Source organism: Micropterus salmoides, unplaced genomic scaffold (genome assembly GCF_014851395.1).
Source record: "Micropterus salmoides isolate LMB-PRFRI ecotype aquatic unplaced genomic scaffold, ASM1485139v1 Ms_hic_scaffold_1, whole genome shotgun sequence".
Lineage (NCBI taxonomy): Eukaryota > Metazoa > Chordata > Actinopteri > Centrarchiformes > Centrarchidae > Micropterus > Micropterus salmoides.
This window is the reverse complement of record NW_024040040.1, coordinates 6,521,999-6,549,216: the sequence shown is the minus strand read 5'-3', so window position 1 is coordinate 6,549,216 and position 27,218 is coordinate 6,521,999. Positions and strand designations below refer to the sequence as shown.

Sequence of the window (27,218 nt, the reverse complement as noted above, 5' to 3'; positions counted from 1 at the left end):
AAGTCCCGAGGCCCAGGGACAGACTCATATCTGACAGCGTCACCGCACTGACCCCTTCTTCTCTCCAGGATGCTCCTCTTTCTCTGCCTGACCGTCTTCTTCTCTGCGAGCTTTTCCATGGAGATGAACCAGACCTCCAAGCTGCTGGCGGAGAGCGGAGAGCAGTGCTCGGCCTGTGACTTCCGGGAGCACAGCAAGCAGATGAGGCTCCACAGCATCAAGTCGCAGATCCTCAGCATCCTGCGGCTGGAACAGGCTCCCAACATCAGCCGGGATATGATCCGCCAGCTGCTCCCCAAAGCGCCTCCTCTGACGCAGCTCCTGGACCAGTACGACCCGCGGGTGGAGGAGGAGGACCACGCCACCACGGAGACCATCATCACCATGGCCACCAAGCGTAACAAAACCAAACCAAAAATGATTTACATGTTCTTTCTTCTTTTCTTGTTTTGCACCTTTCTGAACGCCGTGCGTAAAAGAAGAAGCGCATGATCCGTGCGTAAATCCTACATGCGTAAAATTTCTTACCAAGCCGCGCAGGGGGAAAAATGAGACGGTAGACCATCTAGACATGTATAATTATTTATATCCCGCTGAACAAAGAATGATAATTACTTTTCAAAGTGTAACGTTGGGCTTCTTTATTTTAGAAAGACGTTTGTAGGCTACTTAAAATCCAGCAAGTAGTTTTTGGAAATATATAAATATATTATTAAAATAGTTAAATCAAATATTTTCACTAGGGTTAAGTAATAACAAGTGCTGAATTTTCATGCCAGTAGCTGGAGAAGAATGATAGATATATATTATCCAGCGACCTTTAAAAAGTGTGTAAAATCTTTGTAAACCTAAATTTAAATCACAGAAGTTGTACCAAGTGAAGATATCTGTTGTGTAGTTGAGTGAAAAATAAATGTGTTTCTTTACAGCAAAGTTTTTACACGTAGCTACAATGTTGGTAATGTGAAACAATAAAGAAGAAGTCATATTATCCTGTTAATATTAAAACAGAACAGCTTTTCACGACAAAACATAGGTGTTTGACTAAGCACATGTGCCCAAAATGCATCAGAACACCCTGAAAGTATCTAAATATTAAAATGCAGAGTGTTTTACGAGAAAACTATACGTTAAAACCAGTAAAACAAGAGTCAAAGCAGTGATTGTTGCTACTCATGACAGTACTCAGTGCAAGATGTTTCTTTGAACTTCACTTACGCTGGTATAAACATAAATATACTCTCGTCTACATTTTGGAACAGTTAAATAACTATAGTCTGGGTTTTAATGTTAGTTTGAATCCAAAAATGTTCCTGAAGCTGCACACAAACACTTCTAACTGACATGGCAACCTGACATTTACATTTTGAGTTATTATCTCTGCAATGTTGATATTTTGGGTGGTAAAAAATGCTCATAGAATTATTTGGCCCTCTGCTTTCCATGTGTTCAGTTGTGTGCAGTTTGGGGACTGATGGTGGCGCTAGAGCAAAGGTCATGGGGTCACTAAGAACATTGGGATTCAATCTTCTGGCGCTAATGCTCCCCACAAATTTGAAGGAAATCAGGCCATCACTTTCAAGCTATAATGGAAATGAGGCTCAACAACACACACACACACACACACACACACACACACACTCCCAACTTGTCACATTTGGACGCTTAGTCACTTTTTAACGCCCTGGGTACCCCGTAGTTTTTTGACATTTTGTACTCCGCAGTCAAGTTATAGCAACAATAAACATGCAACGTTCGGGTAGACTTTCAAAATAAAACTTCCACTTGTTGTAAAACATTGTGAAACGTCGCAATTTGGTTAGGTTTAGGCACCAAAGGTACTTGGTTAGGTTTAGGAAAACATCATGGTTTGTTTTAAAATAGCGTTACTTACATCACTTAAGTAACCTTAGGTTAAGTTAACTTACGCAACTTACGTAAGGAATAAAAACAATGTTGACTTCTTGTTTCACACGGGAAACCTCTCCTGGGTGAAAGTCCGGTTTCCGGCCCACCGCCTCCTTATTTGGACTTTTCTGTTAAATATCTTAGCGTTCAAAAATAACACTACAGGGCTTCCACCAGCGCGTTAAACCATGATGTTGAGGGGGTTCCCAGGGCGTTACAAACTGACTCCAAATGGTCTTGACCACGTGACGACTTGGGAGTGAGAACGTGTTGTGATCAAAGGTAGATTTTGTCCCGATGGTATTGGTAGAGGAAAGGTCAGGGGGGTCACCAAAACAATTAGGGTTCATCCAATATTTACTGCACATTTCATGCTAATCTGTTCAGTAGTTATATTCATATTTTATTTTATTCATATGTTCATGTTTTGCTCTTGACTTGTGTTTGACAAACATAACAGTCCAAATCTGTTTGGATGAAACGAGATAATTTAACATTTTAATGATTTCTTGCAGTTAATCCGATCGCCCTGGACGAGTTGGCCTCCTGTTGTCTGTTCAGCCTCAGTCCGAAGATCCAGCCCAAAAACATCCTGCGCGCTCAGCTGTGGGTTCACCTGCGGCCGGCCGACATGGTCACCACCGTCTTCCTGCAGATTTCCCGCCTCAAACCAGGGAAGGAGGGGAACAGCACCCGAGTCAGAGTCCGCTCCCTGAAGATCGACGCCGAAGCCGGGACTGGTTCCTGGCAGAGCATTGACATCAAGTCTCTGCTGCAGGCCTGGTTGCATCAACCGGAGACCAACTACGGGATCGAGATCAACGCCTACGACTCCAATGGAAACGATTTGGCCGTCACCTCAACAGAGCCTGGAGAGGAAGGACTGGTGAGTGCAATCAAAATATTAACATCTCAACTTCAAAAGCACATTGACTCTGGACTGAACTGGCATACTCTACTCATTTATTGTACTTGGTTAACTCCAAATTATTTAAGACTGCAATTGGATTTTCACTCTCTTTCCAGCAACCATTCATCGAAGTGAAGATCCTCGACAGCACCAAGAGATCACGCCGTGACTCAGGCCTTAACTGCGACGAGGAGTCTGCAGAGACCCGCTGCTGCCGCTACCCTCTCACCGTCGACTTCGAGGAGTTCGGCTGGGACTGGATCATCGCGCCCAAACGCTACCGGGCCAACTACTGCTCGGGGGAGTGCGAGTTCATGCACCTGCAGCAGTACCCGCACGCACACCTGGTGAACAAGGCCAACCCGCGGGGGACTGCGGGGCCCTGCTGCACGCCCACTAAGATGTCACCCATCAACATGCTCTACTTCAACCGCAAGGAGCAGATCATCTACGGAAAGATCCCGTCCATGGTGGTCGACCACTGCGGCTGCTCCTGAGGAAACCCAGGCATCTGCGGGGCATAGGCTGGCATAGGCAACCGTTTGATAATTTGTTAAATATCTGAACCTAAAACAGAAGTTACTGAAAAGAAGCATAACATCCCATCTACGAAAGAGATGCAAGGAGTGTTTTCAAGGCCAGGACTCCGAAAGTTGTTAGTTTTGGTAATAAAGTATAAAAAAACAACAGAAATTACTCTAAACGACCAACTAAAGGCCAAAAAAGCACAAATAAGATCACAGAAATTCTTAAACAATCTAAATTTTTTAAATAATATTTAAGTCACAGTGAAGTTAAAGCATATCTGCTAGTTTATGGTACAAATTTCAGTAATCTGGAAAGGAAGGAAATTGAATATTATCAAACCTTAACATAAAATACTATCATATGACACACGACTAAGACTCAGTAACTTGTATGGATAGATAGATTGACTCCTGCTGCGTCTTGTCCTCCTGTCTTATGAAAACGTGTCCTGATTTCAGCCTTGACCAGAACAAACTCTGCTGGGCGTCTTCCACGTGCGACTTTATTTGGAAAAACATGAACCTTGTGACTCCGAGCTGACAGATCGCCCTTCCCTGTCCCGGAGCTTGTTTGCAAACTCCTCGCTGTGATCTGCTCTCGAGAGCATCGCAGTGGGAAAAACACTTTTTTTTTTAAAAGGACGTTGTTGCAGATTGTATTCTGTCAGTTGTGTGTTCTTTGTGGTGGATTGTGTGGGATATTGTAAAAAAGTCAATCTGCAGTGTTTTAACTCTGTGATGGCTGCCCCGTGTTCCCTCATAGCATCATGACTTCATGTAGTCAGTTGTTGGAGCCAGAAAATGCTAATGTGAGTGAATAGACGCAGCTGAGTTGACAACCAGCTACCAGCTTAAAGTGACCTTTCAATGAAGGCAAATCTATCCTTGCTGGTTTTTAACATTTTCCTTCTTTCTTTCCTTCAGAAGTGCTTTGTTGGGGGGTGTTGCGCTAAATTCTGGTGCAAGACATTAAATGTTAAAGCTACTAGAGGTGATAAATAAAAGTTTTCACAGCCACAGGAAAGCTTTTTATCCTCTTATGGACACAATAGTTGTCCTGCTTTTCCTGTTATAGTCAGAGCGAAGTAGCATCGGATGAACATTAGAAGGACTGCAGCTGATGGCTCTTCACATGGTCAAGATCCCTTGGCGTTGCCTTTCAATGCCCTGGGTACCCGTTTTGCATCGTTTCTGCACGTGTAGGGAAATGTGCGCAAGGTAGTTGTTAACGTTGTGAAACGTTGCAATTTAGTTCAGTTTAGACACCAAAACAACTTGGTCGTAACTAAAAAGAATCAGTGTTAACTTTTTGTTCTACACGGTAAACAAAACCCTGGCCCAACCTCCACCTTCTGGACTTTTCTGTTATTTATATACTAGCTAATTTTAGCGTTCAGCAATGACGCTGAAGGGGTCGCCAATAAGATCTTGACCATGCGTCCATAAGTTGCTTCAACCAACACTTTCTTTAGCCTTCAGCTGTGGTGTGTGGTGGTAAACCAGTCCTGCTGGTTTATAGATGGTACAACAGCTAAGATGCATTGCAGTTAGGAAGTAATAGTAAATTGGTTTGCGTGGCTCCATACCAACACTAGACCTCTGAACTCAGACTGCTCTATGCCCTAACCTTACTTCTATAGAGCAGAAACCTCCAGAGGATCAGAACCAGCCTTTCGAGGGAAGTTATGGAAGTTTTGGATCAGTCAGCCATTAACAGTGTGAGGGCAGGAACTCTCAGAGGGAGGTTTGGTCTTGATTTGAAGCCGAGTGCAGATGTTGACTGTTGCTGTGCTTCACGGGGGTTTCTGACCCAAAAGTCTTTGTTCTGCTGTTTGAGCAGAACGACCACGAGTGACACAGTTTAATGTTTGTGATTCTGCAGTAAACAAAATGTCCATCCAAGTTACTTGGTGCACATTGGTTTGCTTTCCTGCAGTTTAACCCTGTTTTTAACACCTCAACAACAGTGACAGTTTTCTTTTAGATAAACAAAGATTTGCATGGCAAGAAAGAATTATTCCACTTTGTGAGATTTTAATCTCAATAAAATAGTTTGGAGGGTAAAGTCCTTAAAGAAAGCCGTTGGATTTTAATGGATATTTGTTGTACATTGCATTTCTTGCAACTAAGACTGAAGCAGAATGTTTGCTAAGTTTCTTGCTGTTGAGTGCTATCTCTAGACAAACAAGAATGATTGTTAGAGATAGAAAAAAATGTTCACCTACAATGTACTGTATGTATATATGTATAACATCAGGCCGTGTTGCTGCATTTGTGGTCAGTTGAAGTTCTGAACGTGAAGCGACGAGACGGTGCATTGAGGGACACCCCGACAACGGAAAACGTTGCTGTTTTGTGTTTGCTGAGGAGCTTTGCACCGACGAGCTTCTGTGCATGATGATCAGAAAATCTAACCCTGAAGACAATCACTAAGAGACAGCTCTGAGATTTTTTCCGATGCATCTTTGTTTAGGTTCAGTTCTTGCTTTTACCTGCATTACCGTGTGACTACAATGTCACATTATCACGAATAAAGGTCGTCCCGTAGGTGTCACGTTGTTCACTGTGATCGCTAACATATTTCACGGATGTTTCAAGTTTCTGCTTGTTGATTTTCTCACAAAATATTGCGGAAATCGCCTAAAACAAGTGATTGTATGCGTTGAAAAATAGTCAACAGTACTTTAACGCCATGTGCTTATAAAGAGTTAGCAATTTTAAACACAAGGGTGGTCCTTTAAAGCTGATTTTTTTCTCCTTGGTGATCTGCTGTCAGTGCTGTGTGAAATCTGCTTCCCACAGGAGTTGTAGGGAGTCATCACTAAAAGTTTGTGGGTGATGAAATGCTTCACGTGTATGTAATTTCTTTCTGCCACAAGATGGCGCCAATGTTCAGTTTCCAAATTGATGTAGCAAGAACGCGACGTTTAAAATAGTGTAAAAATGTCAGATCATATTTAAAAACGTCAGAGTTAATGCCACCTTTGTGCTTTAGATATCTGTCAAAAGACGTTTTACTGGTGGTTTGTGCACAATCATAAATGCACTATAAATACTATAATACTACAAAGAGTACAATTACTCGAGAAATATGTGAGGAAAGGGTAAAAACAACGCAGCTGCGTATGACTGAATATTTTTTATACCTATCTGACTGACTACCAGTATTATATAATAAAATAATAAATAAATGTCCACTTGTGATTGAACATCACAAGCGTGAGAAGTCTTGCTTACTTACTTTTTGAAAAAATGATATTATATATTATATTTTATTTGGTATAATATCTCCACAGCCATGCATACATCATGAATTATGTTTTAGTTTCAGAGTTGTAGGTGTTAAGGATCACTTTCTCTTTCTCTGAAAACACGTGGTGTACTGGAAGCTCTTCTGCTTATTGTCTGTCCTCCCCTCGAAAACTCGACATTATTTAGCTTTAAATCATTTCAAACCTTTTTTTACATATAGTTTGACACGTTTACAGTCTAAGAAAAAAAAATGGTGTGTTTAGTATTAATCTTGAGCTCACACTACCAAATTTTAATAAAATACACACTGTTTATAAATGTTATTATGGGTAATCTGACTACGTGACAGAACAGCCGTTTTCAATCGTTGTGATTGGCTGTTATTATCAAAGAGGCGGGCTTATCTCCCGAATCCTAAGCGGTGATTGGCTGACTTTGTTTCCGTACTGTAAGAAACAGTGCACTAGCAGTACAAGGCTGACTTGCACACTGGTTGCACAATTTTGGAAATAAAAACACATTTGTCTCTGTAGTTGTACACGTGCACTCAAAATAAAAGGTAAGTTTATTACTTACTTATTCGCGCAGTAAACATATGTAGCCCAAGTCTGCAGTCTGTAGTCTGCTTATGTTTATTCCGTAACGTGTTTATTTAACAGAAGATAATGTTGTGCTTACCTCAGTAACATTAACGTTTGGCTTTGCTAACGTTGGACGAAACGCGCTAAAGGTCGGTTATAGTCGTTAGCTTCCACTTGTATGTTCGCTATACCGAGCTGCAGTTATTTCTATCAATATTCAACTTTTTATAAGGTCTTACGGACTCTCATCAACGCCCACAGCTTGAACTGCAGCTGGCAACCTGACCAAAACGACCTTATTTCATTTAATATGTTACACCAGGTGAATTATATGTACGCCGAATTCACCAGTGGAAAATAAACATTTAGGTAAAGTGTTTTTTGTTTGGTCTGTGACGCCTTTGTTTATGGCGTTATAGAAGAAATTCTTAAAAAGTCACATCTCTGAACGGAATTTGGTTCGCGAAAACCAGCGAGGCTAGGCGAGACCAGGTAAGGTTTCTGTTAGTTGTTAGCGCCTAACCTGTCCCAAACGTCGTAATTTCATTTAATATGTTACACCAGGTGAACTAAAAGTAGGCCGTATTCACTAGTGAAAAATAAAGAGTTAAATAAAGTTATAAGTGTTCAGTCTGTGACGCCGGTGTTTATGGCGTTTTAGAAGAAATCCCTAAAAAGTCACATTTTTGAATGGAATTTGGTGTGCGAAAATTAGCAAGGCTAAGCGAGTCTAGGTGACATTTCTGTTGTGGGATATCTTTAGACTGATGCTGGAGGCAGAGTGACACCAGTAGGGAAAATGAAACCTATGAGGACTTCTCCTCCCACATTCACCTTTTGCCAGTTTATAATGACGACAATAATAATAATAATGTTAAGTTTGAGTAAAATGAAATAAGGTTTTGATACAACAATAAATAACCTCAATTTGTTTCTCCTTTAGCTGAACGACCACTTTTTTTTTAATTAACCAGTTGCTTTTAATCTGTGTAAATATCTTATTAAATGAAAGAATGAGTCAACTCTACATCTTCCTTAAATATAATTTGTCTTCCCTTTTCTTGGATTTCCCATCAAAAGGGCACACAATGTTTAACACACAACTCTAAAGTCTCAGATGTTGGACTTTCCTAAAACTTTTTTAACTTATAAATTTATATCTAAACCTGAATTAACCCCCATCCTCGAGGATTAAAGACCTCTTGGGTTTTTAGTTTATAATGTAACTGTCTGAAACATTAAGTTAGTTATTAGCTGCCAACCTGTCCCAGATGTTGTCATTTCATATATTACACCAGGTGAATTACACGTAGGCCGAATTCACCAGTGTTAAATAAACATTTAAATAAATTGTCATGTGTTTAGTCTGAGACGCAAGACGCTTACAGAAGAAGTTCTTAAAAAAGTCAAATTTTTGAATGGAATTTGGTTTGTAGAAAGTAGCAAGGCCGAGTGAGTCCAGGTGAGATTTCTGTTGTGGGATATCTTTAGACTGATGCTGGAGAGAGAGTGACACTAGTGGGGAAAATGAAACCTATGAGCACTTCTCCTCCCACATTCACCTTTTGTCGGTTTATAATGAAAACAATAAAGTTTGAGTTATATGAAATAAGGTTTGATGCAACCTTCATTTTTTTTCTCATTTAGCTGAAGGAGCGTGTTTAATAAACCAGCTGCTTGTAATCTGTGTAAATGAAAGAATGAGTCAACTCCACATCTTCCCTAAATATAATTTGACTTCCCTTTTTTTGGACTTTCTTAAAACTTTCTTAAAACTTTTTTTTATCTAAACCTGAATTAACCCCCATCCTCACAGATTAAAGAGCTCTTGGGTTGAAAATGTTACTAAAGTATGTAAGAATAATCAGGAAAATGTACTGAAAGTATTAAAAGTAAATATCCCATGTGACTGTTATACTATTATATATTAGAGTTTTATTATTCCTGCATTAATGTAAAAGCAGGATTTTACTTTTGTAGGTGTTTTTTACACCTTCACAATGCTTTCCGTTGTCTAACCAACAGGACAAAGCTCAAGATTATTAAAAATAAATTTAAGTAATTCAAAGGAAAAGCAGCAAATCTTCACATTTGTGAAGGTGGAACCATGAAATGAGAAATATCTTAAACGATCAATGTTGTTGCCAGTTAATTTCAATGTAAATCAAATAATCACGTCAGCTGTAGTTACATAACATGCTGGCTAGTAGAATTTATAATGAAACATAATATCTGATAAACTCTTGTTTGTGTTTTAAAAAGCTTAATTTGTAAAGTAACTGAAGCTGACAGATAAATGTAGGGAAACAAAAATGACAATATCTCCCTCTGAGATGTTGTGGAGAAAATATTCAAGTAAAGTACAAGTACCTCAAACTTGTACAGTACTTGAGTAAATGTACTTAATCACTGTCCACCACTGCAAACGGGGTAAATCAGAGAAGGAAAACATAATGCAGTAGGAAGTTATGACACCAGAATTTCGAAATACAGTAATGTTTATAATTGTGTTAAACTGCAGCAACAGTAGTTCTGCAGTAGATGTTGTAATTTCAGTAAGGAGTTGAAGTTATTATGTCTTATAAATGATTTAAATTGTTTTGGAAAAGAGGGGTCACAGATATTTTGGCGTCAGCATATGTACTGTATGTCGGCTGATATGTAACATGCTGTAAAGAAATTCCAAAAGACCCGTGTTTCTTCACCATAGAGCCGTGAAACACTTCATGTTCAAGCGATCCTCGTTTAATGCTTTAGTTTTTACCTGAACAAACCTAAAAGTTTTTACCCTGAACCCTCATGAAGCTACTCTTGTTCACCAGAAGATGGCTCAGTGGTGCCAGCTCCAGATGCTGGACTGCAAGTACCTGGAGCAGGTGGACCAGCTGTACGACGACTCGTTCCCCATGGACATCCGACAGTACCTGAGCAGGTGGATCGAGAGCATTGACTGGTAAGAAGACAAGCAGCCGCCCTGCCAGGACACTCTTTATCTTTTTAAAAATAGATGTTTATTACACTTTCAAAAGTGCTTTATGGAAAGACCGCTCGAAGCAATTAAATAATCTGCAGATTAATCAATATTTCAAAGTACTTTTATGAAGAAAACAAAAGTTAAAATAAACATTGTCATTGAATGAAATGAGTATAAAAGTGTATTGTTCTGCAACTTTTTCATTATTGATTAATCTCCCTAATACTTTTTCTGATTAATTGAATCTATGCAAGCGATTAAATGTCAGAAAATGGTAAATAAAATACACATTACAATCTGTCAGATGTCTTTTTAAATGTCTTGTTTTGTCCAAACAACAGTTTAACATATTTAGGATATTTAATTTACTTTGATAGAAACCAGAAAAAAAGCAGCAAAGCCTTCCATTTAAAATTATTATCACAGCTTTTGGTGTTCTTGCTTGAAAAATGACGACAAGTGAATAAATAATTATCAGAATAGTTTTAATGTCAAATTTCAGGTCTTCACTGGGGATGTGCTTTTCATAACGTTTGTTTAGCAAGTATAGCAAACTAGTGATGAATCAGTATTTATTGAAATATATACTTGAAAGTAATTTAAATGGCTTCTGAAGTCGTATCAAAAACACAAAAAGTAATAATTAAATTAAGACCGTAACAGTGTCTGCTTTTAGAACCTGGATTTCATTGAGTGAAGTTATCTACGGCTGCAACTAACAATTATTTTCATTGTCGATCAGTTGTTGGTCAGAAAATGGTGAAAAATGTTGATCAGTGTTTCCCAAAGCTGAAGAAGACGTCCTAAAATGTCTTGTTTTGTCTAGCGTGTGATATATTGTTAGTAGAAGTTAAGTTATAGCGCTGAACAGTTAATCGGTTAGTTAAAAATGAATCTGACATTTTTGATAAACAATAGATCTATAATTGAATAAAAAAATCATTTGTTGTTGCAGCTTCTCCAACATGAGGATCTGCAAGTTTTCTGTGTTTTATATCACTGATAACATAATACTTTTTTTTGGATAATCAATAGTGATACTGTCTCTGCCTCCTCAGGGACACTGTGGCGGTTCAGGACTCTCTGGCCACCGTTCGGTTCCACGACCTCCTGGCTCAGCTGGACGACCAACACAGCCGCTTCGCCCTGGAGAACAACTTCCTGCTGCAGCACAACATCCGCAAGATCAAGAGGAACCTGCAGGTCGGACGCTCCGAAACCCAGCTGGACCAGAGACTTTTAGATAACTTTTGATAATTTATCATTTTGCTGATAGATTTTAAATGACGGGCGATTGTCTATCTCCAGGATCGGTTCCAGGAAGATCCGGTCCACATGGCCATGATCATCTCCAGGAACCTGAAGGAGGAGCAGAGGATCCTGGCCACTGCGAAAAGTGTAGAGGTAAAACCTGCAGCAGCTTTTTATCTTTTTAAAACATGTCTGATGTTTTCATTATTTTAAAAGGGAAATATTTTATTTTTTTATTATCACAGAAACAATGTTTCCTAACTGCAATGTACCATAAAACTTCACTGAACTCACCCTGCCTGTACTGCATATGGGACAAGCCTTTAATTCTTTTCCTTCTTTGCTTAAAATGAACTATAACTATTGAACTGGGGTGAATCTGACTGTGTGCAGCATGTCCATATTGTTTAAACCTTTTTATATTTGTATGTGCGATCTAAGCAGCTTAGAACCAGCTAAAGCGGGCGACTCTGCGGGCTTTAAGAAGTTTTATACATCTAAAGAACATCTATAAAAACCAGTGAAAGGGACTCGTGTCTAATTTGGGACTTTAATAAATAAAGTTTTATGGTATCTTGGATAGGAATTTAACTATTACAGAAGAATTACTCAATAACTTCATAAGGTGGGACGTGACAGACCCTGTCCTAAATTAAAATAACCGCAACAATAAAAACAGCAAAATATTATGATTGAATGGCTTCTCAAACTACACGATGGCGCTTTAAATTTCCCAGAATATGTATTAATGGGTACATATTTACATCAACATGCTACGTCCTTGTAAATCTTTATCCTGGGCTGATAATTTGGAAGAAATCTTCCCAAAAACACTACTACTGTTTCTACAGTAGCCCTAAAGGAGAAGAAGATGTAGTAGTAGTTGTCTGGTTTATTAGAAGAAAAGATCAGAAATTTGGACAAATGGAGATCAGTTTGTGCTGCAGTTTCAGGACCGCAAGTGTGCGCGCCTAAACTTAAGTTATTGATTATATGCACGTCGACCGGTTGACCCTACAACTGCGCACTGCGGCCTCATGGCCGACGTGCTAGTAGACAGGTTTAACCTCCTTCGTGTTGCTGTGCACTACCACCACCGCTCCACTAGAAGGCGCTGTCGCAAAAGAACTGCGGCCCCAGGATTGCGGGGGTCCTGAAACTGCAGCCTCGCGTGCTGCAGCTAGATAATATTCCAAATGGAGGCCCATACGTATGGTCACCGAAGCTTCTACGCGCTAGGAAAGGGAGGGTTGAGCGGTGAGTGAGCCGTTAGTCGCGATTTGCTACTCTCACCACTAGATGCCACTAAAACCTACACACCGAACCTGTAAATTGCTGCACTTTCTGTTACTGTAGCATATTAATGAATTATCTAGAGAGACTTAATCAGTGCACAACAGGGGCTCTTTTTTTATTTTTATCTTAGTTTTACCAGGCAAGTTAATTAAATTCTTATTTACAATCATGGCCTGCCAGGAGACAAAGCTTGTCTTGTTTCTGTACTGTGAGAAATCCTAAACTGACCATCAGGTTCCTGTACTGAGGCCCCTGGTGAGCAGAACATACAGACAAGGATGGATGTTTCCAATAATAAACGCATGTTAAATCGATGCCCATCGCAGCTAATTGCCCCAGAGTAAAACCTGTTCTTCCTACTAGAACATTAGAGCTAACCGTCCTGTCTGCAGCAGGAGGGCGAGGGGGTGGTGTCGGCCATGGTGGTGGAGAAACAGAAGCTGGACAACAAGGTGAAGGAGATGAAGGACAGAGTCCAGGTGAGACCATGAGGAGTAAGAACTCATCTGCTTTAACTGTCTGTACGGAAGCGTTTGTGATGTGAAGCTCAGATTTTAGTTTCCAGTTTTGATCTTCCTCAGTTGGCGGATCTGAACATCAAGAACCTCGAAGATCTGCAGGACGAGTACGTCTTTAAAATCAACACGCTGAAAAACAGAGGTGAGGAGAAGCGTCTTCTTCTGCAGTAATGGTAAAAAAAAAAAAAAAAGACGGTTTGTGAAGTTTATTTACGTCTCTGTAGAGAACGAGATGAACGGCATGACGCCGAAGGAGCTGGAGAAGGAGAAGATGACGGTCGGGAGGATGGGCTTTGAGCTGAAAGCCAAACGGCAGGTGAGCAGACGTGATGGTTCGATCGCCTGCGGTCGCTCTGCGCCTCGCCGCGTGTTGACGTGTCCGCTCTGTTTGTCAGGACGTGGTGACCCAGCTGACCGACCTCCTGAACGTCACTCAGGCGCTGCTGTCGGACCTGATCGCCGAGGAGCTGCCGGAGTGGAAGCAGCGGCAGCAGATCGCCTGCATCGGCGGGCCGCCCAACGCCTGCGTGGACCAGCTGCAGAACTGGTGAGGCCGCCTGCGTCCACAAACAAACAACGGAAAAATAAACACCTGGACCTCCTGTGTTCATGTCCAACTCTCCCCCCTCCTCATCCTCCCCTCTCTTCCTTCTACCTTCCTCATTCACCTCCTCTTCCTCCATCCTCCACCTCCCTCTACTCCTCTGTCCTCATCAATCTCATCTTCGTCCTCCTCCCACCTCTTCCTCCTTCCTTTTATTCTCCATCCTGTCCTCCTCGATCCTCTCTCCTCTTCATCTTTTTCATCCACCTCCCTCTTCATCCCTCCTCTCCCCTTCCTGTCTCTCTCTTCCTCTTTCTCCTCTCCCCTCCTCCTCATCCTCACCACCCTCCTCCTTTCTCACTTCTCATTCACCTCCTCCACCTCTTCCTCCTTCCTCTTCTTCCCAATCCTCTGCCCTCATCCCTTCTCTCTCCTCTTCATCTTCTTCATCCACCATCCTCTTCTCCCTCTTCCTGTCTCCTCATCTACCTCCTCTTCCTCTTCATCCTCCTCCTCTTCCTCCTGCAGGTTCACAGCAGTAGCAGAGAGTCTCCAGCAGGTCCGTCAGCACCTGAAGAAGCTGCAGGAGTTGGAGCAGAAGTTCACCTACGACAGCGACCCCATCACACAGAAAAAAACTATCCTGGAGGCCCGAGCTCTGGAGCTCCTCAAGAACCTCCTCACCAAGTAAGGAACACAAGTTACCGATCACCTTATTATTGATTATCAGCGAGGAATCTCATCCTCTTGGTTATTTTATCGATTGTAGTCTTGGACTTTAAATGCACCAGTAATGGACTGTGTGTGTGTGTGTGTGTGTGTGTGTGTGTGTGTAGCTCGCTGGTTGTAGAGAGGCAGCCCTGCATGCCCACCCACCCACAGAGACCCCTGGTGCTGAAAACAGGCGTCCAGTTCACTGTAAAACTCCGGTAAGAAAGTTACTAGTTTTATCTGATCTGTGGAGGAAATGAAGCTTCCTGCTGAATCACGGCTTCTGTTATTGATTACACGAGTGTTTTTTTTTTGTTTTTTTTCTGTGAGAATGACCCAAATAAGACGTCAAGAACCAAGTGCAAAAAAAATATAAACGCAGAAAACGTGTCACAAAAGTAAAGAAACGAAAGTGCGGAGACAAAATCATATAAGGTAGAAACAAGGCTGTAAGTCTTGTCATACTGTTTCTTTAAAAAAAACTGCTCTGCAGATCTTTATCAACTCCATCCTGTTTATCTTTTTTTCTTTTCATATTCAGGTTCCTGGTGAAGCTGCAGGAGTTTAACTACCAGCTCAAAGTCAAAGCTGTGTTTGATAAGTAAGTTTGCAGTCAGAAGTTCATTCGCCTGCTAGAAACTGTTCATTCCTGCATCTGTTTGAACACGTTGTTAAATAAATCTCTTAACTTCTTCTTTTCCTCAGAGATGTTACAGAGAAGAAAGGGTATGTCTCACAGCCATTTACGCACATTTGATTATATATTTATTCAAATACGTCTCTTTTAAAGTAAATCTACTGCAGATACTGACATAATAATAATAATAATAATAATAATAATGATGTTATTATGTCAGTATTTTCAACCCTATTTTGCCACGTATTTGTGTCTATGTGACTAGTTGGGACAAACATTTTTAAACTGGTCCAGTATTGAGCGAGCGTGCTGCAACGTAATCCTTCCGTCCTGTCAAAGTACGTCCACCAAAGTGCTTGTTTTGGCCGCTGACCGGCTCCGATAGTATTACAAAGCTGACAACATTATGGAAATTATACCTACAGAGAGAGAGAGACGTTTTTCCAAAGAGTAAGATCTTTTTTGTTTAACCAGAAACAGTGGCTGTTTTGCTCTCATCAAAGCCACCAGACTCCCTTGACAATAATGGTAATTTTGCCTCTCTGCTGCCTCGATCGGTTAGTGTGAGTAATTGTGTTACTTTGGTGTTTTTAACACATTAAAACACCAAATTCACACAACAACAGGAACAAACAAACAAAAAAGTCACACAATAAGACAAATAAACTACCTGATCGAGGCAGCAATAGACCAGCAACTCCCGTGTTCCGCGAGGCTGTTTTTATCAATGGAGTCTGGTGGTGGCGCATTCGCTTGATATTGGAACAATTTCAAAATATTGTTTTCCCAATTAGTCACATGCGAAACATAGGAAAAGAAAGTCCACATTGAAAAATACCCAAGTTACCCTTTAAGTAAACAGGAATTTGGTCAATTTCATGCTCTGGAAAATATTTTAATGTTGAATAACTTATTGTTAACCTTATAATTTAACTTATTGAAACTGTGTCTAATGTCAGATTTCGGAAGTTCAACGTTTTGGGAACAAACACCAAAGTTATGAACATGGAGGAGTCAAACGGCAGCCTGGCAGCCGAGTTCAGACATTTGGTAAGACGATTTTGTTTGAACATAAAAAACCACTATATTATTTATTGGAGGTTTCTTCTTCTATTCCTCAATAAAATAAGGCAATTTTGATGGTGTAAATGTTTTTTGATTATTTAGATTCAGATTAGAAAACTTTAAAGTGTTAAACGTAGAATCTTTAAAATGGTATTTGTTATAACGCATTGTGCATATGTATCATTTAGCTGAACTTTAGTGTAAAAGTTTCTCTAACTTTTTCTTCGCGCAGCAACTGAAAGAGCAGAAAGTTGCCGGCAACCGAACAAACGAGGTAAGAGCCTGATGATATTAACAGAAATACTTACATACGATATATTTATCCCGTTATCCAAAGTAACAAGAGGATAAAGTCTTGAAGTTGTTGTAGACACGCTGAGGCAGGGGTCTGGTCCGTCCGTGTGGAATATTAAACAGCGGCATGGCAGTGCTGTTTATTCAGATGTTTGCCGCTTCGGCCGGCAGTAGACGCCACAAGGGAAAGTCTAAGAGAACAATAGTGGAGAGTTTGGGCCTTCTGAAAAGTGGAAATGGTCATAAAAGGTTGGGAGTCACTGGTTTCATCTCTAACAGTGTGTTTGTATCTTATAAAGCTGTTGTGTGGGTTTTTTTGTTGTTTTTTTTTTATGTAAAATCTTCATCTGCAAAGTTATTAGTAACTAAAGCTGTCAGAAAAATGTAGGGGAGTAATGAGTACAATATAATATCATAGCAAAAAAAGTGGTATGAGTACCTCATAACTGTACTCAAGCTTTTGAGTCATTTCTTTGTTCCTCTGGTGAAAAGGCAAAAAATTCTTTAATGAATAAATGTTGAAGAATTATCCACTTAAATACAACTTCTTTTTTTTATTTTATGCAGGTTGACTCATTTATCTTTTTATTCATAATGACACGTTTTTAAATATTTAGTTCATGGTGAGTGATGGCTGCGATTTAACCATTTTCAGAAGAGCTACTAATTTTGCGCATACAAAACTCTTAGGCTGTATATAAACAAATAAAACATCTATATTACATTGCAGTAGTCTAAAGATGGGATTCAATCTGAGTATATTTGTGATTATGTGATCTGAACAGCATTACTGTTTCCCCCAGCTTGACTGCGACTCTGCAGAATAAAACATTAGAACCAATTACAATCGGATCAGGAATACTGTATTGATCCCCGGGAGGAAATCCTTTTGTTAACATCGCAAGAAACAGAAATAATAGTAGAAAATATAATGAAATGTACAAATAAAATCTAAATCTAAAGTAGTGTTTCACAGTATAGAGTAACCGTTAAAACAGATAATATTGCACAACATGTTAAACAACACAGGTACTTTATTTTTTAAGCATTAATCATTGATGGTTTACTTGTTTCCTAGAGAGTGTTGTGGTTGTTTTGTGTAGTTTCATTGTTTGTTTTGTAGTTTCTGTGTGAGCTGAGTGTGTGTTTGTTCAGGGTCCTCTGATCGTCACCGAGGAGCTCCACTCGCTCAGCTTCGAGTCCGAGCTGCAGCTCAACCAGTCGGGACTCAACATCAAACTGGAGGTGAGACCGGACGACTGCTGCAGGAGACCGAAATGAAAGAGTGGCTTGTTGACATGTATTTACTCATGATTGATTACTCTCTGTTGTTGTTGTTGTTGTTGTTGTTGTTGCGGATGCAGGCCATGTCTCTGCCTGTCGTCGTCATCTCTAACGTCTGTCAGCTGCCTAGCGGCTGGGCCTCCATCCTCTGGTACAACATGCTCACCACCGAGCCCAAGGTGAAGAGACACAAACACACACAGAAAAAGATGCACTGATTTAGAGCCTGACCAACATATCGACAGACACAATATGTCAATATGTCACAGGCTGCATTTCAAGGAAATTTAACATTATTCTTCTTAACTAAAATGAACTGACAGAACAATTTCTCATCTGGCCACCACATGTTATCACACACATTTTATTTACCGCACATAAGAATGAATGCAATTATAGTTTTAATTTTAGATCGTAGCTCCTGTGACCAGCTCGGGGAGTCCGTTTTCAAATGGTTAAAATAGAGAAACATAAAAACGGGAATATATTTTTTTATTCACAGAACTTTGATAAGAAAGAAATGAAGGTATCGTTGCCACAAATATTTGTTTGTGTTATGTTTTTATGAAATGTACATTCTCATAACTTGGTGTTGGGTTTAAAGGTCAGGTATGTTTGACCATCATGAGATTGTTGTTAATTTAAGTTTCCTCTCCTCGTCCTCAGAATCTGAAGTTCTTCCTCACCCCTCCGCCGGCAAAGTGGTCTCAGCTGTCCGAGGTTCTCAGCTGGCAGTTCTCCTCCGTCACCAAGCGAGGCCTGAACCAGGAGCAGCTCAACATGCTGGCTGACAAACTGCTCGGTACAACACAAAACCACACACGTCATGAGAACTCGCTCACGCATGAATTAAATGTAATGTAAAACCTGAATTTTTTTTTTTTCTGTAGGAGCCAAAGCCATGAGGAACCCAGAGGGACAAATCCCCTGGACCAAGTTCTGCAAGGTGAGCCGCAGTCAGACTCTGAGACAGGCTTGTCTGGTTTTTAATTAAAAATATAGTAGTTATTCTTCTACATGGGCTTATTTTGTTGTTATATAAAAGTAAAACGTACTGTCCTGTCCTTATGTCTTGTTTATGAAGTGCATATTGGATCTTTACTTCTCGATCTAAGGGGATTCTTTTGCCTAGCATTTGTCACCTTTTAATAAAAAGCGGCCGGCAAAAAGAGAAGTTTTCTGCCTTGATATAAAAGAAGAGAGTTTCAGCCAAGGGTGCAGCGGGTCAGTAAAACTCACGGTTCGGATTAAACCGTGGTTTTGAGTCACAGATCGGATCGTATTTCGTGAAAATTAGGGTTAAATCAACTTTAAAAGGTGCTACTTTGCCTCTGATGTCGCCGCCTCTCTAGCCGTGTTTCCATCGTACTGTCAAGTGAGTTTTAAGCAAACTTTTGAAATGTCACTAAAATGAGAATTAGGCACGTTTCCATCAACTGGTTAGGAGCGAATAAACCAGGCTACGCAAAACGTGGTTAAGTCAGAAGTTGACGTTACGCACGGCTCTAATAAACTAGAAACGGGACCAATCACATGGACCTGAGAAAAATGGAGAGAGGTCTTCAAGTATGTGTTTCACCTGGGCAAGTTGCTACCAGCCATGTCTCGTTATGGGAATATCAGGAAAGACGCCGACAGCAGAACATGCTGATCAGCCTCTGGGGACAGAAAGACCTGAGAGGTCTAGATGGTTCATAATGAAGCAGAAGATCAGAGATGTATTTTATCCGTAAAACCATTCAGTGCTTTATAAACCAGCAGCAGTACTTTAAAATCAGACGGACAGGAAGCCAGTGTAAAGACTCTGTGAGAACAGTCGTGGAGTCGAAACCTTTTATTTTGTCCTTCAGCAGAGTGCCAACGAGAAAGCGTTTCCCTTCTGGCTGTGGATTGAAGGAATCCTGGATGTGATTAAAAGACACCTGCTTTCCCTCTGGAACGACGGGTGAGTGCTGTTGTGATCGCGCCTCAACATCCACAGGGTCGAATTGTAAAACTTTCTGACGGTGTGTGTGTACGTATTATTTTTTTTTCTGTGCAGCTCCATCATGGGCTTCATCAGTAAGGAGAGGGAGAAGGCTCTGCTGAGTGACAAGTGTCCCGGGACCTTCCTGCTCAGGTTCAGTGAGAGCAGCAGAGAGGGAGCCATCACCTTCACCTGGGTCGAGCACGACGTCCACGGTGAGCAAAGGGCAGACGTGGAGGAAGGATCAGTTCTGTGTTTTTAAACTTGAGCCATATATTCACATATTTCGGTGTCAAAATGACTAGCGGGTAGAAACAGCTTTGGTATCCGTGCAGTCGTCGTCCTTTTTGCCACCGACAAGCTCAGACCGTTACACCAGGAGTCTGACAACATCTTGGGAAGGATTGTTGCAGGAAGACGAGGGTGGGAACGTGAGCCAGAGTTGGAGAGAGGAGTTTGTTGTGTTGGAATAACGAAAAAATAGTCTTGCTTGCGGCTCCTCTACACACAACAATCGTTTCCTGGAACAACTCACGTGATTTCAGAGCGAGAATTCAGTTTCTGATTAAAACAAAGGGTGTATCTGCCAAATATTAGACTGAAATGCGTGTGTGTTACGTCCCAGCTCACTAGGGGTAACGGACGTACGCTTAAACCAGTAGGAGTGGGAATCACCAGAGGCCCCATGATACGATATTATCACCATACGTATGTCACGATAAGATATTATTGCGATTTTTAAACATATTGCAATTTATTGCAATATTCTATCTTTTTCCCAACTTCAAATTGTGTCCCCAAAGGAAAATTCTTTTTCTAGTGGACTGAAAAAGCTATTTTATTAGTGCCAAAAAACAAACTTCTCATGTACAATTTATATAATAAAAGATCGATACTTGACGTTCGTGTGACAATACGATATTGCCTTGCAAAATATATATATAAAAATTTTTTTTTTCCCCCACCCCTATAAACCAGTAGTTTTTGGTATGGTGGAAGTTATTTATTCACAAGAGAATCGTTACAAGGTTTAAACAACAAAAGTTGGGCAAGTAGGTGCTGCAAAAACATAAACACAAGATAACAAAAAGAGATCCCTTCAAAACGGGGATTACTAATTAATGCAAAACCATTCTAATGGGGATTTAAAATTATTATTAAATTAAAGCATTAATAAAGAAAGTATCCTGACCAGGGAGAGCACAGCAGGCTCTCTCTAACAGGCAACATGAGGGGTTTTAAAACAGCAGGCCCCAAACACAGCTCGCGGATTGGTGGACGGCTTTAGCGCTGCTCCAATCAAGATCTTGGATGTAGGCGGGAGCAGACGTGTCTTCACAGACACCAGCCAATCCTGTGTTACCTGTGTAATAACCAAGAACCAGAGCTGCATAATGCTAAACTATTACCTGTTATTACTTTGGTATTACTTAATCTTTATTATTGAACTATTACTGAGCTGTAACGTAAAGTACTACCTCGTCTTTTTCTCCCGAGACGTCTCGTTTTGTCCGGCCAGCAATGCAAAACCCAAATATATGCGGTTTCCTTTTTTATTTGTGATAAAGAAAAGCATCAAATCCTCACGGTTGAAGCGGGAAGCAGCAAAGATTTTGCTTTTTAGCTTAAAAAATGATTAAAATCATTATTTAATTATCAAAAAAGTTGCTATAGAAGTGGTCAGAAGTCAGCACTTATCACAGGCTACGATTAGACTGCAGGTTAACAGATGTTTTTGGGAAACATGAGGTGGAAATCCACTCCGGCAGCCCCGTGATGGATGATAATTGAGTTTTTCTAATTGTTTCTAACTTCTCTCTTTATGAACCCAGACAAGCCGCTGTACCACTCTGTGGAGCCGTACACGAAGAAGGAGCTGTCCGCCGTCTCTCTGCCCGACATCATCCGCACCTACAAGGTGATGGCCGCCGAGAACATCCCCGAGAACCCGCTCCGCTTCCTCTACCCCGACATCCCCAAAGACAAGGCCTTCGGGAAGTACTACCCCAAACCCTCGGAGAGTAAGTCGCCAAACTCCAGTTGTAGCCCTAACAAAAGTGCGGTAATATTGAGGTACTTTACTTATGAAGTACTTCATTTTTCTGCTACTTTGTACTTCTACTCCAGGTTGTACGTCACTATTATTATTTATCTGACACTTGAAGCTGCTTACTGAAGATTTTTACATTCAAAACACATGATCAGTTTATAAAATATGATGCTTTATTCGGTGTGTAAAATCTGCTTGTTGAGTATTTTTTTATATTTTAATCAATCTAAAAATGTTCAGACTTTTTTCATGCACATTAACTCATTTGAAGAAACTGAAATTTTCGAAAACTTCATTCATTTCAAGAGCATTTTAAAACAAATTGATTTTAATTTAAAAACAAAAACATACCTACTGCAACGACAATGATGTACAATAAAACATAAAGCATTCATTCTTTTACTTTTGATGCTTGAAGTACATTTTCCTTACAATACTTCAGCTGACATATACTTTTACTTGTATATTTATTGCGTGGTATTACTACTTAGTAAGGTATCTGAACTGCCCAGCTCATTACAATTTAATTTACTGTCTTATTTAATTTACCGCAAACACATTTTAACGTGTGTTTCACTGACTTCCAGCGTCAGAGCCGATGGACGTGGAGAACCCAGAGACGACCGGCTACATGAAGACGGAGCTCATATCGGTGTCAGAAGTGTAAGCAGAGAAAGCGTCGGTCATCATAAGTGATGTGACATATTGACCAAAGTTAATGTTCTTCTGTCCTGCTGGTCCAGACCTCCGTCCAGACTGCAGGACAACATCCTGCCGATGTCTCCTGACGACTACAAGGCTTTGTCGCAGTACGTCAGTCCCAGAGACATCGATGCTGTGGTGAGTAATAAATACTTTAACTTCCTCCCCTAATTTAGACACAGCCAGCAAAGCATGAGTGGCTTTACCTCCGTTAAAATCTTCTCTAACTGAGCTTCCGTGTTTATGGTAACAAATATTTTATACAAGTTCCCAAATATAAATACCAGCGGCGTCGGGAGTTTTTCTTAGTACTTCAAACATTTAGGCTCCTAAAGAGACTGTTTTCTAAGTCAGAAAGACGGTTTACTGGTAGAAAATAGTGGTCGATATTTGTCACTGGCCAATGCTGATATTTAGAGAGCAGGATATATAATGCAGGGATCCAAACAAAGGAAAGTCGCGTATAATCCCATTATTCCTGCAGAGTATTCTCTACAGCAGGAGTCGGCAATATACAAAGATGAAGACATCCAGGGCGCCAGCGTTCATCATTTATTTTTAATTTATGCACTCATAGTAAGTCCGATTTTTAATTGAAGTTTGATTCTTAATAATAAGACAATAATTAGGACTTTCAAACGATTAAAAATTAATCTAATTAATTAAAAGTTGTGTAACTTGTTTGTAGTTTTGTAATTATTAATAGAGTGAATCGAAATGAATCACATGTATCGTTATTTGCCGTGATAATTAAAAATACTCTAATTCAAATAGATTTTGGTAGATGAGTGCATCAATGATAATAAACTCAAACTTATGTAGCTAAATATCTTTATTTCCCATGCGCTCATAACCTTTTTTCTTTTTTCACTGTTCATATGCATGTAACAATGCATAAATAAAAATAAATAAAAACAGTTTTTATTAAAAATACTAATAGCGTTTTTGTGGTATTGAAGACCTTCAAGAAACTTTAGGCACTGAACAAGAGCGGGTCAAGCCTGGTTAAAACTTCTAAAGTCACGGTATACTGTTAACTCCCAACATGTCATGTGTACAGTCAGTCAGAAGGCTAAAATAGTTACAAAAGCCTCTTTTACCAACATTTTTTTCATCATATTTTCTGTCTCTGTTGCACTTTTCATACAAAAACCGTATGTTCAAACGAATTTCAAAATTGAATGTTTTAGTTTGGGCCGGTCTTACAGACACACAGACCAAGATACATACAGACACAGACTCAAACAGAAGTACTCCTATACACCAGTCGCTGATGTTGCAGCTGCGCTTGTCTCCGTCTTTCCCGCGTTGGATCCCTGTTACCTAAAAAAGTTACCTAGAAAAAATGAGTTCCCGCATGTTTTCAGAGTTGTGGTATCTGCTTGGTGCCGAAGTACTGGTCCTCCTTGAACTGGTATATGTGCTTCTAATGATTCCTTTCAAATATAAACTTGGCTCATGAAGGCAGGTGTGGGGGATCATTACCAGAAGGTCTGTACCAAAGCAACATCCCAGCATTTATTCTTTTTTATTATAAGAATGTGTCCAAAACCCGTTTCCCCAGACCGTAGCCTTTCTCTCTGACTGTCGGGACTAATAAAATGACTCTTGCTGCAGAACATTTCTTTTTTCTTTCTCCTGTTTCTGCCCGTGATCTGACTGGTTCGGATTTTATTTCAAGAAAATTGTAAACGTAAAAGGTTTTATTTGAGGCGTCTGGTGTCTGTCTGTCCAGCTGTAACTGTCGCTGTGTGTCTGTCTCTGTGTTTTTCTTCCTCCTCCTCTTTTCAGACCAACGATCTGATTCCTGGATTTGAGGAGTTTGAAGTTCAGGTAGATGCAGCTTAAATCTGTTGCTCTACAACAAAGACTGGACCACATCTCTTCATCTGCTTCAATGCACTTGCAATTTTTTGTATAAAAACGCATAAACCCAGAGCTCCGCTAACGTCACAGCAACACCACCCTTTGAAGCACGTACAAAATTACATAACATTAATAAAAGCTGCAAAGATAAGTCGATTAAACAGTTTTGGAATCATTGTAGTAATTTTTCTAGTAAAATTGGCAAACATCTGCTGGTTAAATAAGCAAAAATGTAATGTTTTTTCTTTGATTAATAAGATGCATTCAAAACCCAATATTTAGTTTACAATCATAAAACTAAATATTGGGTTTTGAATGCATCCTATAGACCCTTTTATTGGCAAAATAATAAACAATCATTAGTTGCAGCCCTGATATTAATCAATAATATTCATCCTGCATTTAATTTGTTGCAGACTCTGTTAACTGGATTGTGACGCAGCTGCATGTGTTTGACGTAAAGTCACTTTTGATTACTAAACAATGTAGTTCGTCCTTTACTTGAAAGCTGAAGTTCTCAGCACAAGTCGCTTACCTTTTGTATGTTCTCCACCCCCCCCCCCCTTTAAAAAAAACAGACACTTATTGAACAAGAATAACTGAAAAAGGTTTTCTTCTTCTCTTCCCAGATGAACGAGTATGCGGACGAAAACTGAGGAGTTTCTTCACTTCATCCATGTATTCACACTGCTCTTTCTTTGTTTCTTTAGAGGTCATAGGATCTCGGTTGATCATGCAATATGCTCTTGGTCATGTTGTGGGCCTTGAAAGTCTCCTTTTAACTTTGGATACAGATCAGTAAAGTAAGCAGTCACCTTGCAGGAACAACGGAGAAAGCAAAGCACCGTTTGGACTGCGTGAACATTACAGGGGGAGGTGGGGAATCATTCATTGTATATTTAAAAAGACAAAAGCCTCCACAGTGTGGCGCCGTAGAGTTGAAGGGGAGGCTAAGATACTGTATTTCAGATGTCACACTCCTTCTCAAGAGTACTAACTCGCTGGAAACTGAACACACAAACACGTTAATATCACTCAGTGTGACATAAACTCACACAGGATGTCATTATCTCCGATGTCCATCGTGAATACACGTCAACAAATCTGCTCAGAAATCAGAGGAAAAATACACGTCAGAACCTGAGAATCATCAGGTTTTTAAGTTTTTCTTCAGTACCAAAGTAATCTAGTCGTAGTTTACTGTACATCCAAGTGTCCTCTGCAAACAGGAGCTGCTTATGGCTAATTCAGCAAACTTTTAATGGTGCCGGTTTGCGTCACTTAGGTAAGCAAAGTTTATTTCTTGAGCGCACTTAAACACAGAGTTGCACCAAAGAGCCCAGAGAAACAGCAGGTAATGTTTTCTGGGGTTGGCGCTCCACACACATGGTTAAAATCTCCCCACCTCCCCTGAAGAAGTAAATCCAGTCCGACTGGGGCTTAAATCACGTTTCAACATCATCTGTCACTTTGATGTACGTCTGTCTCTTTTAATAAAATGTGAACTTTAAACTCCCCAGTAACTGTAAAACAGTGCAGTTTGAAGAATGTGATTCTGTATGTTTGTTAAAAGTTTGTTTCTGGGAAATTGTAGACATCTTCCTGTAGCAATCTGCCTGAGCTTTTTATTTAAGTTAGTGTATCTGCGTTTTTCATAAAGGTGATGTAACAGTGGGACAGCTGAGGCAATCAAACAACTTAAAGAGTTTTGTTTATTTCTGAAGAAACTTTCTGATGCTTATAAATCATGTAGAAATAAAAGTCCTTTTACTGGAGATCATCCCATGAAAGTCGGCTGTTTTTTCTAGTATCAAAAACTATTCACCATAAATGTTGTACGGATATAAAGTTCAGCCATCAGAATAATAATTAAAGTATTATGAGTGTAAAATTGTGGGTTTGAGTCTGACTTTTGTGTGTTTTTGTTGTATGAAAAGATACAATCAGCTGCAGCTCATTAAGACAACAGCTGGTTCAAACCTCAGTCTGTTTTATTCCTTTAAAAAAAAAAAAACATCACAGGATGCAGAGAAACCATCAGGATGAAGTTGTGCTAAGATGGTGAACATGACACCACAGTCAGCATTTAAGCATCATCGCTGCGATCACGTTAGCATCATGACTTTAGCGGTTAGCTCACAAGTTGTGGGTTCAAGGCTCGAGCACTCTTTATGTTTTAACAACTAACATCCCGGTTGAAGTATTGGACAAATTACAACAGGGTTGTATAACAAGATGCAGTTTCTAGTTCCATTTATGCTACAAAGCAAACGATACATGCAGAAATAAAACTATTTTGCATGGTGCAGTGCTGAAGATGAATTTAGGAGATGGGTACCAACGACCTTCTGATTTCCAGTCAGGGTGCTTTCAGTTGCTCCTCTGTAAAACTTAACGAGACAAGACTCAATGAAGTCTCTGAAGACCAACAGCTCAGACAGACTGTAAGATTGAGGGTTCGATCCTCAGTTAGTCTTTATGTGGTCGAAACAACATGTTTGTGCAGGTGAAGCAGGTGCACGACTGACCAGAAGAAGTTTAGGGTTCAATTCTCACTCTTGTTAATATGAATGACTTTTGAAGTCGGATGTCCAAAGGCTGAAGTCAACGGTTCAGAAATGTTTCAGATTAAGTAGCTCAGTGAGAACTAGTTTGAAGTTTTGAGGTTGTGGGTTCGATCCTTGGATAACATTACTGATTTTGAGGGCCAACACCCAGATGAAAGAGTGAAAAGCTTAAATAATGATCCCAGTGGCTCAGCGTGTTAGAAGCCTTTTCAGGTATTTTGAGTCTCCAGGTTCGATTCTCACTCTCAGCGATGACTTTAGAAGTTGGCGCTCTAAAAGAAAGGGAAAAGCTCTAAGAAAGAAAAGGTATGTGTT

General features: G+C 40.1%; 2 protein-coding genes across 7 annotated transcripts; both read left to right on the top strand.

Moving 5' to 3' along the window:
* Positions 1 to 62: 62 nt before the first annotated feature.
* mstna (myostatin a) lies at positions 63 to 6,189 on the top strand. Its single transcript, XM_038715576.1, has 3 exons — positions 63 to 397; positions 2,424 to 2,794; positions 2,935 to 6,189. The coding sequence occupies exons 1-3, from the start codon at positions 70 to 72 to the stop codon at positions 3,313 to 3,315; spliced, it is 1,080 nt and encodes a 359-aa protein (XP_038571504.1). The 5' UTR covers positions 63 to 69; the 3' UTR covers positions 3,316 to 6,189.
* An 835-nt stretch (positions 6,190 to 7,024) lies between these two features.
* stat1a (signal transducer and activator of transcription 1a) lies at positions 7,025 to 26,227 on the top strand. Of its 6 annotated transcripts, none has more exons than XM_038715565.1 (25): positions 7,025 to 7,156; positions 10,001 to 10,131; positions 11,211 to 11,355; positions 11,461 to 11,556; positions 13,095 to 13,178; positions 13,281 to 13,359; positions 13,442 to 13,533; positions 13,613 to 13,764; positions 14,290 to 14,448; positions 14,598 to 14,690; positions 15,014 to 15,073; positions 15,178 to 15,198; positions 16,069 to 16,159; positions 16,407 to 16,448; positions 17,624 to 17,713; positions 17,833 to 17,931; positions 18,419 to 18,554; positions 18,643 to 18,698; positions 19,606 to 19,697; positions 19,794 to 19,933; positions 21,551 to 21,739; positions 22,356 to 22,431; positions 22,512 to 22,608; positions 24,262 to 24,303; positions 24,966 to 26,227. In XM_038715565.1, the coding sequence occupies exons 2-25, from the start codon at positions 10,004 to 10,006 to the stop codon at positions 24,990 to 24,992; spliced, it is 2,286 nt and encodes a 761-aa protein (XP_038571493.1). In that variant the 5' UTR covers positions 7,025 to 7,156; positions 10,001 to 10,003; the 3' UTR covers positions 24,993 to 26,227. The 6 variants fall into 6 exon arrangements, with proteins under 6 accessions (XP_038571493.1, XP_038571474.1, XP_038571449.1 ...); XM_038715546.1 differs by having other exon boundaries at positions 7,026 to 7,156; positions 19,603 to 19,697; XM_038715521.1 differs by having other exon boundaries at positions 7,026 to 7,156; positions 13,092 to 13,178; positions 19,603 to 19,697.
* The last annotated feature ends 991 nt before the right edge of the window (positions 26,228 to 27,218 follow it).

Bases quoted from the DNA above. Each gene is read 5' to 3' on its own strand.
- mstna (XM_038715576.1), top strand. From the start codon at position 70: ATGCTCCTCTTTCTCTGCCTGACCGTCTTCTTCTCTGCGAGCTTTTCC. The intron at 398-2,423 runs GTAACAAAACCA...GATTTCTTGCAG, and splicing joins CATCACCATGGCCACCAAGC to TTAATCCGATCGCCCTGGAC. The intron at 2,795-2,934 runs GTGAGTGCAATC...CTCTCTTTCCAG, and splicing joins AGCCTGGAGAGGAAGGACTG to CAACCATTCATCGAAGTGAA.
- stat1a (XM_038715521.1), top strand. From the start codon at position 10,004: ATGGCTCAGTGGTGCCAGCTCCAGATGCTGGACTGCAAGTACCTGGAG. The intron at 15,074-15,177 runs GTAAGTTTGCAG...TCTTTTCCTCAG, and splicing joins GTCAAAGCTGTGTTTGATAA to AGATGTTACAGAGAAGAAAG. The intron at 21,740-22,355 runs GTAAGTCGCCAA...ACTGACTTCCAG, and splicing joins CTACCCCAAACCCTCGGAGA to CGTCAGAGCCGATGGACGTG.